The 14721-nt window shown below is 35.3% G+C and overlaps 1 protein-coding gene across 4 annotated transcripts in view; it reads left to right on the top strand.

Moving 5' to 3' along the window:
• Nucleotides 1-14721, top strand: part of LOC137390187 (KN motif and ankyrin repeat domain-containing protein 1-like) — a 69486-nt gene that overhangs the window by 3440 nt on the left and 51325 nt on the right. For all 4 annotated transcript variants that reach the window (XM_068076475.1, XM_068076474.1, XM_068076476.1 and 1 more), the window contains exons 3-5: nucleotides 5543-5739; nucleotides 10862-10953; nucleotides 11435-11590. In XM_068076475.1, the coding sequence (XP_067932576.1) occupies nucleotides 5543-5739; nucleotides 10862-10953; nucleotides 11435-11590 (445 nt within the window). The remainder of the gene's footprint in view (nucleotides 1-5542; nucleotides 5740-10861; nucleotides 10954-11434; nucleotides 11591-14721) is intronic.

Genomic DNA, 14721 nt, shown 5'->3' with positions numbered 1-14721 from the left:
TGAAAATTTGTGCAGTATATCCTTTTTATTTCAGGGTGCTATGATTTTATTCTTCCCCAAATCGAGTAAAACCACAAATATTAAATACAATTTTGAAGCCTATATATAATATATAGGAAATTGTGCTCTGCTTGTATATTTTATATCTATAAATGTCTGTGTCTGTTGCTCATATGTCCAGTCTAACATTTTAGTAATGAAAGATCCGCTTTCCAGAGGATTTCATCTTGAAACTTCTAGTGCTGAAGGCATTGAGCATATCGATTAGACTAGTGTTCAGCTGAGTATAGTGATCAATAATGATTGAGATATACCTTACATCGGTTACCGATGTTGGTCACGATTACGATTACCAGCTTGCCTCACTAGGTGAATACCTGGTGTTTCAGAGTAATACAAACAGCTTATAAACAGTGGCAGGTTATGTAGTGTAAAGGTAATGTAAAGGGTTATGTAGTTAATGTAATGTTTATAAGCTGTTTTTTATTACCTGTGAAATATAAAGATGCTTCGCAGTAATAATTTAACGGTACTGTGGATGCTTGTTTATTTCACAACGATATATAGTTATGTATAGGTTATACGATATATAGTTATGTATAGGTTATACGATATATAGTTATGTATAGGTTATACGATATATAGTTATGTATAGGTTATACGATATATAGTTATGTATAGGTTATACGATATATAGTTATGTATAGGTTATACGATATATAGTTATGTATAGGTTATACGATATATAGTTATGTATAGGTTATACGATATATAGTTATGTATAGGTTATACGATATATAGTTATGTATAGGTTATACGATATATAGTTATGTATAGGTTATACGATATATAGTTATGTATAGGTTATACGATATATAGTTATGTATAGGTTATACGATATATAGTTATGTATAGGTTATACGATATATAGTTATGTATAGGTTATACGATATATAGTTATGTATAGGTTATACGATATATAGTTATGTATAGGTTATACGATATATAGTTATGTATAGGTTATACGATATATAGTTATGTATAGGTTATACGATATATAGTTATGTATAGGTTATACGATATATAGTTATGTATAGGTTATACGATATATAGTTATGTATAGGTTATACGATATATAGTTATGTATAGGTTATACGATATATAGGCTACTGTATGTATCTGCTTTATTAGAATTATGTAATGTAAATACATTGTAATTTTTTTATTTATGTATTTTAAAAACAAGTAAAATTAGATGACAGTACCTTGTGCTACTGGTGAGGCCTGACTTGGTTATGTTATTCTCTGGTACCTATTTGAGGAATCCGGTTATTGGCAGTGGTTTTCGCTGTATTCTATGGAGTTTTAAGCGTAACTCACAAATATGCTGAGCCACAAATAGCTGAGGTCACACTTCACACTGAATTGATTGTAATTAGAGGTGTGACTGCGAGAATATAGTTTCATTATTTTTTCTATTTTGTTTGACTATTTTGAAATCTAGTCTAAGAACTGCTATTTAGAAACTCAAATAGCCCGCAGTTATTAACAAAGCTGCCTTACAAACTAACAACCAACTTCTAGCAGCACTTTTTCACACGGTCCATGTAACAATAGTACAATAGGGCATTATTGCAGCACTAGTACGGCTGAGCTGACACCTGAGCTCACCGACCGACTTGCTAGCATTCATTTGAAACAAATGACCGGTAGTTAATTTTTGATAGTAATGACATAGTGGCAGGTGTTGGCAGGTGTTGCCATAACGACAAGTGTTGGAAGTTGGATACAATGGCAAGGAGTGATGACCGGACCAATTATCTTTCAGATAACTGCTAATCTAAGCTATGATATTGTTGCCATAGCAGCAACCATTCTTATTCTCTCTATTAGATTGTCATGCATATCGTTGGAACATCGTTGCAAGTACTCCTTTTCAGTAGTATCACCGCTTGTAAGAATTAATGAATATGTTGCGTTAGGCCTGCGAGGCACTTGGTCAACAAATTTCAGGAGCGTACAAACGTGCCATAATAGATATACAAATCAAATACTTTGCATATTCACATGAGCCTAAGGCAGCTAATTGACTAAAGCTAGTCATGACTATTCTCGCTATGCCTTGTCATCTTTCAGCCCTACTTCATATATCGCTCCTTGTAATTGACTGCCTTACTTCATATATGGCTCATTGTTATTGGCTGCCCTACTTCATATATGGCTCATTGTTATTGTCTGACCATCAACCTCACCATCCGAGAGGGTGTTGACTAGCTAACTTATGGGTAATGCGAAAGTTATTGTCAAAAGGGCTGGTCAATCAGTGGTCACAGTTACTACTTTGTCTGGCAGGTTTCGTGTAGATGCTGCCGGCTGCGCTATTCATTGCTGAGTAGATTGCTTCAATCCTATGCTGACTAGATGTAATCTACTAGCTATTGGCCATGACCAAATTTATGTACATATTGTAAACGATCAACCCTGCTAAAATGTAAAATTACCATTTCTGTGATTTGGTTCACAATATTGACTTTTGTTAATGCGCACCATGACTTAACATAACATGACTTAACATAGCTTGACATTGTAGTATCTGGATACGTTTAAGAATCCCCCTTCTTTATAGGAAGTATTGATTCTTTAAAGATTGGGTGATTCTGGCAAATTTCTATCAGATATTCAGCCTATTTCAATTTTACCTATTTTAACATTTCTTACTAACTTCATATCTACTTACAAACATCTATCATTAAGTAATATATTTGCTTCCTCTTACTTCGGTTTTAAAAAAGTGTTCGGTTGCACTGATGTCATTCATAAAATTGTTTGAGAATGACTAAATGGTAAATTGAAAAATAAATTGTTGGCTCTCATATTTTTAAAATTTAGTAAGGCATTTGATGGTGTTAATTTTCATTTACTTATCCAGAAACTTCAAACGATAGATATTGAGCATAATACTTTAAATATTATTTCATTTTCTAGAAAATGGGGCAAAACTGGTAAAAATAAATAACAACATGTTATTAGTGTCTTGAATGAATATTAGTGTACCACAAGGTTCTATAGTCATCAAGTGAAATTCAATTCCTTTAACCAAATACTTTAGTCTGAGGACAGTAGGAAGTAGGTAGCAGGATTGAAATAACTGTGGGATGTTGCTGGCGGTAGACATCTTTAACTGTTGCCATGAACATATTCTGCAATTCATAGAGTTAACTACATTCATATTTCGTACTTGAAAATGACGAGATGCTCGGTTGAACTTGCCCAGCCTTGTAAGCATCAGCCATACGTACTTCAACTCAATATTATGTATGAGTGTGTACTCTCAATGGAAGATACTCTCCTCTATGTAATGAGGCAAGTCTGTTGCATATTTTGCCCATTTAGTCATGCTCATCAAAAGGTATCTCAAATACAGCGTGTTTGGGAAGTTTGCATTGATAAGAGCCTTGGCCATGACATATCCTTTGAGATTAACATCTATCGCTGTACGCTCATGCCTAGGCCTGCCAGCTATGTGATGCCATAATTGCCCTTGCCAAATGGTATTGGTACTGTTACTCAACAGTTACATTCTTTGTATAGCCAATCAAATACGCTAGGCTAGTAAGTTTTGCTCGCAGTCCGAGTCTACTGTACTGTTGTTATACTAAGTAATTACTGACTGGTTACAAGCCTTCACGCTAATCTTCAAGCCAAATCTACTTTATTGTTGCATCTACTAGCAGAGACAACAAACCATCTATCTTCCCTAAGGTTTTGACCAATCAGTTTGAAGTTTTAGATTTATATGTTAGTTTTTTTACTTGTGTCCTGCCTTCCCAGCTGCAAAAAGCTTAGCGAATCACCAGACCAAGTATAAGAAATGTGACTACTAGTAAGCCCGCTTCTATAAGTGTCGAGGTATCATCCGATCATTATATAGTAGTGTCACTCATTACTTACAAAGTAGTTTTACTCATTACTTACAAAGTAGTGCCACTCATTACTTACAAAGTAGTTTTACTCATTACTTACAAAGTAGTGTCACTCATTACTTACAAAGTAATGTCACTCACTACTTACAAAGTAATGTCGCTCACTACTTACAAAGTAGTGTCACTCACTACTTACAAAGTAGTGTCACTCACTACTTACAAAGTGGTGTCACTCACTACTTACAAAGTAATGTCACTCACTACTTACTACAATACAATGTCGGATGGCGGTTGGTTGATGATTGCAAACTGGAAAGATTTGCTTTTCCCTTCATTATCTTTTTATATGATTTACCATATATAAAATATGTCACTTAACCTGTGTTAGTTACAGTCCGTGTCAGTCCTGTGTTAGTTACAGTCCGTGTCCAGAGTTCTGTGTTAGTTACAGTCCGTGTCAGTCCTGTGTTAGTTACAGTCCGTGTCCAGAGTTCTGTGTTAGTTACAGTCCGTGTCAGTCCTGTGTTAGTTACAGTCCGTGTCAGTCCTGTGTTAGTTACAGTCCGTGTCCAGAGTTCTGTTGATAATCTAAGAGGTCGATTAGTGAGTTGTTTATCGAGAACTCACTGAACAATTTTCTTCTATATAATGGTTATTGCCAAACTACTTCTATATAATGGTTATTGCCAAACTACTTCTATATAATGGTTATTGCCAAACTACTTCTATATAATGGTTATTGCCAAACTACTTCTATATAATGGTTATTGCCAAACTACTTCTATATAATGGTTATTGCCAAACTACTTCTATATAATGGTTATTGCCAAACTACTTCTATATAATGGTTATTGCCAAACTACTTCTATATAATGGTTATTGCCAAACTACTTCTATATAATGGTTATTGCCAAACTACTTCTATATAATGGTTATTGCCAAACTACTTCTATATAATGGTTATTGCCAAACTACTTCTATATAATGGTTATTGCCAAACTACTTCTATATAATGGTTATTGCCAAACTACTTCTATATAATGGTTATTGCCAAACTACAATGGCTATGCAAAACTTTTGTCATAATTTCGAAGTTATGTATTTTGGATTTGCTCTTTTAGTTTTTAGCGTAATATAAATTGTAATCTAATATATAAAAACATTTCAGCATGTAAAGTTTCTAATCACAACTTTGATTGCTTTAAATTTGCAAACATCAGATCAATATTTGATGATCAATATATGATGATCAATATATGATGATCAATATATGATGATCAATATATGATGATCAATATATGGTGATCAATATATGATGATCAATGTTTTCTCTACAGAATCAATCCTTGAAATAGTATTAAAACGTTTGCGTTGATCCAATTTTATCAATCTTTGCTGGCACTTTCTTATGTCAGACTATGGATATATCCTCTAAGTTATCCTTTGATCAAATTTGTGTCAGACACATTGACTCTATAATAAACTTGTACATCCTCAAATATTCAGACCAAAGATCATAAGCTCACGGACAAATCACTTTTATCCCACTCAGATTGTTTTGCGTACAGAATGAAAATGTGGAGTGAATCAAGCATGAACTGTCTTATGTACTGTTACAGTACAAAGACGGAACAATTCTTTCTCATCAAGTTCAAGATCTAAACTCTCGCCAACTGGCTCCTCGCATTCCAGTGCTGGTGGTTACCCGGATGCAGGCAGCTGTGCAAAATCTTCAGTCATCTTTGATGCCCAAGGCCATTGTACTTGTTGCCCCTTTGGCTACCATGTCGACATAGATTTTGTCAACTTCTCACAGGTTTGTGAAATCTTTTTTGTTGTCTTCATCTTCTTGTGGTTTTGTATCGCTCTCCGGCCATCCATACAGCAATGATATATTTTAGTGTTTGTGATGGTTTCTTTCTAATTTGTACTGAGCATGGTTCACCAGCAATTGTTCAACGTGAGTCAAGTTTGTGCAACAACTAGTGCATTTGATTCACTAGCAACTAAAGCACTCGATTCACTAGCAACTAGTGCACTCAATTCACTAGCAACTAGTGCACTCAATTCACTAGCAGCTAGTACACTCAATTCACTAGCAACTAGTACACTCAATCCACTAGCAACTAGTGCACTCAATTCACTAGCAACTAGTGCACTCAATTCACTAGCAGCTAGTACACTCAATTCACTAGCAACTAGTGCACTCAATTCACTAGCAACTAGTGCACTCAATTCACTAGCAGCTAGTACACTCAATTCACTAGCAACTAGTACACTCAATTCACTAGCAACTAGTGCACTCAATTCACTAGCAGCTAGTACACTCAATTCACTAGCAACTAGTGCACTCAATTCGCTAGCAACTAGTACACTCAATCCACTAGCAACTAGTACACTCAATCCACTAGCAGCTAGTACACTCAATTCACTAGCAACTAGTACACTCAATCCACTAGCAACTAGTGCACTCAATTCGCTAACTATCTTTATATGCAGTCTAATTCATTGAAAGTGAACGTACAGTCATATATACCTTTAGATATGAGTGCTCCAACTTGAGAAACTCGAGATACGAGCTCACTTTCTAGCAAGTTTCTGTCTTTAGATATGAGTAATCTTTAAGATACGAGCATACGAGCTGGTTCTCGATGGTTACTACACTATATGGCCGAGTATGCGAGAGGCCGCTCCATCAGCATCGCTCCATCTTTCTCTTTAAATCAGTTCTCAAAAATCTTCTAGAAGGTTGGCTAAAAATTACAGCGACTGCGAGGAAAAAAGAGCCTAACCGGGAACGGATACTGAAAAATAGGACTAAAAAATTAAAGTTCAGTAAAAGATTAACACTTTGCTTCAAGTGTGTGTTTATTAAGCTAAATTCATTGAAGGTTTTTATTAGGTCGGGTAACAAAGATTTAGAACGAATGTGTTGCTCTCAAGTCTCTCTTATACAGTTGTGTACATAGTAATGTTGCATTTTATTGCCGATCATAACAATTAAATAGGTATTTGCTACTTTGTTAGCGTAGGTACTGAATTGCAACAATTACAAACCCATTTTTTACCCTGTTTAGGTGGTTTTTCATAATAGGGTAATGGCTCAATTTATACTACTATATAGGAAATAGTGCCTTGAGATACATGTAAATTGACATACCAAGCTCAGTCCCAGAATACATTAAGCTCAATTTGTCAAGGTATGACTGTATGTGGTTAAAATGTTGAGAGTTCATCTTCCAATAGCGCAGACATAACTAACTATTGGTATATTCCCACCTGAATTGCGAAACCTTTAGCAACGCAACAAATAGTCTCCATGGCTCTTTCTGACACACTGCAAAGCTCAGATCAATAGTTTGCTCATTGCTCTCTGAGTAAAGCATTGGTATTTCAGCGATTTAGAGTACATCAGCAAATTGTATGATAATATAATTTGTTATGTACTCTGACTGCTACCCGCTATAGTTGCGGTCTTTTTAAGTTGCCCTGTTGTCGCTGTTCATGCTATAATAGTTCCACCAGGGATCATGCTATAATAGTTTACAAGGAATGCCACTTTTTTGCTGGCATAGAAAATGCGTGGTTAGTGGCTTGAGTCAATACTATTGACCTACATGTAGTTGGGGATATCTTGCGGTAATAATCAGTTTGCGGCTAGTCGCAGCGCTTCATCTCTCCTGATTTCACAGCTGTCACTCATTTCACTCATATTGTCATATGAGAGACACAAAAATGATCAGAATCCTATGTGTAGCGTCAGCTGCTATTATTGTTACCTTATGCATCACTAGTTGAATCAAATTATTTTGCAACTCGATGCTTCAAGTGGACCTTAGAATTTTTAGAATTGAACAAGAGTGATCATACAGTATAGGCTTAGTAATCTAATGTTTTCTTTGCCTTTTCCTGTAGCATCAATCTGCCATAGTGTCAATATATTGATGATGTAAATATACCCATAGTGGGAATATACACTTATTGTTAATATACCTTTCGTGTTAATATAGCCACAGTGTTGATATAACCTCAGTGTTAATATACTCACAGTGTTAATATAGCCCAGTGGCGGATCTAGGAAAAAAGGTTTGTGGTGCAAAATTTGTGTAATATTTCTAGAGTGGGAGTGGGTGCGCAGGCCGATCCCCTCACCTGGCCCCGCGCTAGCGGAACTTTTTGAAATTTAGGCATCTTAGAATGAAGGAGAGGTGTGTTTGAGCCCAAAAAAGTGTAATCATTTATTTGCAGCAAACTACAAGTTTAGAGGTAAAAATTGACATTAAATATGATTAATTAAATTGATGTTTCATAATGTTCCTTATACTATGTATATCATGTCTATGCATAAAAAAAGTTTCGTAGTATTAGCTACATAACGATGCTATTATAAAACAGACATATTAGGGCATACTTTTTTGAATTGTTGTTTTGTCGTCGAAAGAAATGATCCAAAGTTCGTTCTTGACCTTTCTTTGCTTTTAAAATTGCTTGTAGTACTTCTTTCGAAAAAGTTGTGGCTCAATTGGGGATGTTTATTGGGACCTCTCTCATTTGTTTATAAGCTAAAAGAATTCAAGTCAATGTTATTAAAACTGGTTTGTTGCAACGAGCTCTACTAGGCCGTTTTTGTTCATTTCCTCCCAAAGCAAGTTATCAGTGAAATGAATTGTAATTTACTCAATTCTTGATAGATTTCAAATCTTTTTTTTTAATTATTTTGTCATATTTGTGGTGGTGCATTTGCACCATATGCACCACAGTAGATCCGCCCCTGTAGCCATAGTGTCGATATACTCAGTGTTGATATATCCATAGTGTCGATATACCCATAGTACCGATATGCCCATAGTGTAGATGTACCCAATGATGTTTTTCATCGTGTGCCAGTGAGCGATATAAGGTGAAATAAAGCTGTGCGTGAACTAGTGTTGGGCCAGTAAGGAGTTATCCGCTCTTACCGACACCGAGGGATTCTCGGTATCCGGGAAACCAATCATTTTCGGTGACAGTTAGTTATCCGCGGCCGGTTTGATATGATCGGTATTTATCCGTAAAAGCCTATCGGTAAATGGTTATCCGGATAGATTTTTGTATTTGACAGGCTACAGCATTACCAGTGACGCAATGCGCGGGAGAATCTCCGGCACAATGAGCTGATTATGAAAGAGCTCATTTGACGTCTCGCGCACAATCGCCATGTAACCGAATGAGATTACAATCGCGCCGTCAATTGATGTTATGGTTAATTGCAAAAACGCCTCTTTGACAAACACGCTAATCAAAAGGAGTCTCTCCAGCTCACATTGGCTATCACAACTTTTTTCTCAGACATTCTGAAAACACGACACATGCAAATTATATTATAACTCTTTCTTCAACGGACATTTCCATGCTTACCTATAGGTATCTAGTATTATATTACGTCTTACAATGATAGAATGTAAAACATAAATTTACGTTTTTTATTTTATCAAATATAAAACCTATATTACGTTTTATATTTGATAAAACCCTCCATTTGATATTTGATATATTTATACATTTTATATTTGATTTATCCTCACCTGTGTTATATAAAAATAGGCAGTAGGTAAGCTGAAGTTAAACACACACTGAAAACCATATACCGAACTACAATCCCGACAATATCGAACTTTTTTAGTTGGCAAAGGATACCGAGGATACCGACACCGGGAAAGCCGATAAATAAGTGCAAGGATATCCTATTTGGCACTAAATTATATACCGACCCAACACTAGCGTGAACTAGCTGAAAGCTCCGATTGGATGTGAGCTTCTTTGCAAGTCATTTTATAATGGAAGCAATCAATCAGCCAATAATGCGAATGATATGTTTTATTGATGTTATGTTTTTATTTTTTATTATATGATCACTTTCAAAGCATTGATTTAGTTTTATTCAGATGTCAAGGTTGTACAGCTTCATTTAATTGTTTAGCTCTATTCACAACAACACAGTGTTGTTGTGAATAGAGCGATGAGTCACTTTTAGAATGGTGGCTGTCATTAAGAGTTCATTCAGTTTGAGGCACTCTTTTAAATACTTGCTTCAAGTTTTAACCGTATCCATTTATGAGTGATCCATAAATATCCATAAATACTCCGAAGCTGTCCCATGTTAAAGCAGTGAAAAAGTGGCTGATTCTAATGACAGCATCTTAGGCTATGTCTTTCTAAACTTATCATAAATTATAATTATTATTATTAGTAATTCTATTAGGTTTGTATTTTATCCCTCTTTGTGTTCAGTTGAACATAAAAACCAAATGCCTGCCAGTAATGAACAACTGAGTAGAAGAGCAGTAGTTACTGTAATTACATAGCTGAGCTAACCAATCATTTGCAGTTTCATTTCTAATAGTGTTTCGGATATTAATATAACTATTCTCTTAATAAAACAATTTTAATTAAAAAACACTTGTAACTACATTATTTACTGGTGTTTAAAGTTGGAAGAATCGCAATAGTCATATGCACTCACACATATATGGTGAACTTTGCATAAAATTTTAATGATCAAATTACCACAGCTGAATACGTTGGAAGTGGATGTTCTAAAGATCCGATGATCGGAAGTGGATGTTCGAGTCTTTGCTGATTAGTTACCATGAATTTGAGCTACTCGTCGTAGGCTTACCTACCGCCTTCCTTAGCATTTAACCGTTGCTCTTTTGTTAGTAATTTAGTTTTCATGTAACTTGTGATCACTTTTTTTAACCTGAGCAGTTCAAATAAAGACGCAAGTGTGTCTATTTCGAATTTGTCACATTCGACTAGGGCTCATTTTCATTTATTTAAAATGTGTTAGCCCTTCATGTAATCATTGAGCATACTTGTTAAGATCTAGTCACTGGTAATTATGGGTCATGTTCAACTCGCACTCACTGCTCACAGAACAAACCTTGTTTCCCTTGTAGGATGCACAAAGTCCTACTACGAGTATCACTCGTCCGACTTACAAATCGAAAATGAGTTTTGACAGTCAGTCACCTCCTCACACCCATCCTGGGTAAGGATAAAACTTGTCAAACACGGACATGTATATTGTATATAATATAGAGGAGAGAAAGAAATGTATATATAGAGGAGAGATATGTATATATAGTGGAAACAGATATATGTAGGGCTTGTTTTTTAGAGGAGACAGGGATATGTATTTTGAAGAAGTTTTGAGATAGAGGAGTTTTAGAAACGCTTTAGTTTGTGGCTATAGTTCAGCTTGTATACTAGCTATTAATGAAATTTTAATTATAATCATTAACTGATGCTCGACTCTATAGCAACATTGGAATCGGTTAATTTTAATCACATGGTCTAAAACGAGTAAACTTGATGTCAGCGGCATAGAGAAAATAACTCAAAATGATTATACCTGCAATCGACCAGCATTGTGAAAGATTTGGAAATAGGCTTAATTATTGCCTAGAGTAAACTGCGTATGTGTAAGATAGGTAAGGGAGTATAAGACGCAAGATTTTATTGGTTTGTAGCGTGCCTTCTTCATCCAGCCTCTTTCTTGACGACCATGCTACAAGCATTAAGCCTGTAAGTGTTGATGTTACGCAAGCCACCTCTAAGGCAGCATTTGGAAACTATCCAGTTGTAGATTCTCCAATCATGGCTACCAGTGCTGATCTGTATTACGAGTAAGTTGTTTCAGGTTGTAATAGTCTTTTCAGGGTGATACTGCTGACACATTTTACATATTCCGTATTTAACTTAGCAGTTTGTTAATCAGCTGCTAGTCAGCTTGACGTCCATCATCTTTGTTATCTACTATCCATTTTATCATGTGCAGCGAGACGATGCCATACCTAGTAAGCTCTATGTATGCACAGTCTTGGAAAATTAAATCCTGGAGACATTGAATCTTGGAGACATCGACTCTTGGAGACATGTCAAAATTACATCTACACTGTATTTATACCAATATAATCATGATACGGTAGGAGACCATGATACAGTAGGTAAACCGTATCACGGTCTCCTACAACGCAGATAATCCGTTCCAGGAGCTTTTCCGCTATAGGGATTGTACATTATATGAATGATAAAATGCATCTCAACTAATCCCTTTCCAAGATCCATTCTTAATCCATTCCAAAAATTTTCCAAACTCCCCCTTTGGTCAAACAAAAAAAACCAGACTTCACTTTTTAATCTGTGGGCTGTACTATAACTGCAGTATTATTGGTTTGCATTGACAACTCTTGTCCTTTTTCCGATCAACCTCACTAGTTTTATAGACCATGACTGCGGTAATTTTACAATAAGCTGATTGGGCACTCACATCTTCGACGTTCATTTGCAACAATTTTCTTATTTTCTCTAGACAGCAAAGTTTATTCTGCTAAATAAAACCAATAACAAATATTTTATACCTCTACAATAAATCAAAACAAATAATAGTTGTATTATAAAACGACTGGCACTACCTATTCGTCGGCTATTTGTACACTGGCGTCAAGGTTAGCATAAAAGATAACTTTCGACAATACTCTAACTCATGTCATTCAGATTGGTAGACCGATGCTGTAACACCTGCACCAATCGATCGCCTTTAAGTATTTATAAACAATTGCGCAGCTACCTATTCTCTGTTGAGTTGGCGCATCTGACAATCTATCACAATGAACTAGAATGTCATTGAAGTTGTATATATTTATATCTTAATGTTTTTCTGTCTGTCCACCTGTCCAGCTATAGCGATAAAGTTTTAAGAATGGAAAATCCGCTGCGAGCTGGATTTGAACTCACAACCTCTAGGACATCTACATGTATTTATCCAATATACTACACTGTCCTACTTACTATACCATGGAATAAATTGGGCACATACTTGGAATACATGCCAAACTTTTATGGTTAAACACTGTAGCTAGCTTTATGTGCGAAGCCATACCAGAAGAAAAATCTGTTAAGCCTTTACCAAAAGAAAAATGCATGCCCATAAGTGAAGAAAAATGCTTAAACTCATATAGCCAACATGAGTATTGTAATCAGTATAGATCTGTAGTAGGCACTGCAGCCTGTACGGTATGAATTACACAGAAATAAACACAATAAACAGAAATGGCACAGTTTACAGAAATAAACAAACATCTTGATTTAAAAGTTAAAATGGTAAATGTTGATGCACAAAATTAAAAGTAAATTTTCGGTACAAAAACTTTATTTTATTACCCTAGCAATGCTAGGCATCTAGCTAGTAATAGATATAACACTATATGCGTGTCATTTTTTTCTCGCAATTGTGGCTAGATAAGTTACTATTCAAACCAAATTTGAGAACGCCCCTCGATTTGGCACTATACGTTACATGGAATTTTTTACATAACACGAAGCAAAAATTTCACATAAATTCTTTACCTTATCTGGAATTTATGTTATAGGATATATATGTACATTATAGGGGCGTTTACTGTGTTAGATTTTTTAGCAAATATTTCGATATTGGAACAATAAAAAACAGCGTTGGAGGCACAAATGCTCACAATGTACACTGTGACGTAGAGAGGATAGTTTTTTTTGGCAAAATGTTTGTGTGTGATATACGATGCTAGTGTTTACAATTGGCCAATGCGCGAATGTGAGACAAAGGTCCTTCTTTTGGCTACCATTCTCATACATTTTACCCAACAAATTCCACAAGCTCCAAAAAAATCTGTGCCATGTTTATACTTCCGACCTTCTGACATTTTGTGGATTGTGCTAGCAAGAAATTCTTCCTTCACACAAATAGCAAATTAAAAAAATTTGTCCATAAAAATTAGCTTTTCTTCAAATTCATCTGTCAAGCCTATCAACGTTCCGCTTTCGTGAATAAGGATAGTGAAAAGTCAATTTTTAGATAATTTAATTAAATAAATGAGCTATTTTAATGTAATTATGTAGCAACGCAGCTGTCTCTGGTCGATATTTTGCAAAGATCATGAATCTGTCTGTTTTTACGACTTGAAAATCTTCATAAAGCCTGGTATTGTGTCAGAGTTACACAAAAATATAGTTGCATCATCATTCTATAATGTTATCTGTTGCTGTTAATAGACAGCTGAATGCAGTCAAAATTATGTGGTCAGTTAAACCATAACTGTCACGTACAACTTTTATTGTAGTTTCTAGGTAAATCAACCACGCTGATTCCGATTTTGTACTCAAAATAAAGATTGGTCCACTAACCTTCAAAGTCATTTAAGCTTTTTTAAAGCGTTTCAATAACCGTTTCGAAAACAACCTAATCGGTATTACAAGCTCTGCCCATAAATATGTGACGAAACCTAGCTTTTTCAAGAACGGAAGTTAGGAATGTTTAGTCCGATTTAAAAGAATAGAGGATGGGTGTCTTAAAACCCATTATTGTCTAAATCCAGCCTGTAAAATAATCGCAGTCTTTTATGAAAGGTATATAAACTATTTAAAATTGCTCGTAGCTTGTTACATGATGTTTAAATAGGCTGGACGCCGAGAAAAAAGCTAAAAAAGCGCGGTTTTATCACAAGCTGGCGTTGTTATTGCGCTTTTTTAAATATGCAATGTTAAATAGCTAATCTACTTTTCAGAAAAGACTGAGATTATTTTTAAGGCTGAATTTAGATATTAATGGATTTTAAAACACCCATCTCTATTATTCTAAATCGGTCTGAACATCCCTACGTAATTTCTGTTCCTAAAAAGCTAGGTTACATCACGTATTTATGGGCAGAGCTTGTTGTGCCGATCGTGTTGTTTTTGAGGCCAATGTTAAAACGCTGTGAAAAAGCCTTCATTACTCTGAAAG

Source organism: Watersipora subatra, chromosome 3 (assembly GCF_963576615.1).
Source record: "Watersipora subatra chromosome 3, tzWatSuba1.1, whole genome shotgun sequence".
NCBI lineage: Eukaryota > Metazoa > Bryozoa > Gymnolaemata > Cheilostomatida > Watersiporidae > Watersipora > Watersipora subatra.
The sequence above is the reverse complement of the archived record's forward strand: the minus strand, read 5'-3'. Positions and strand labels throughout refer to the sequence as shown.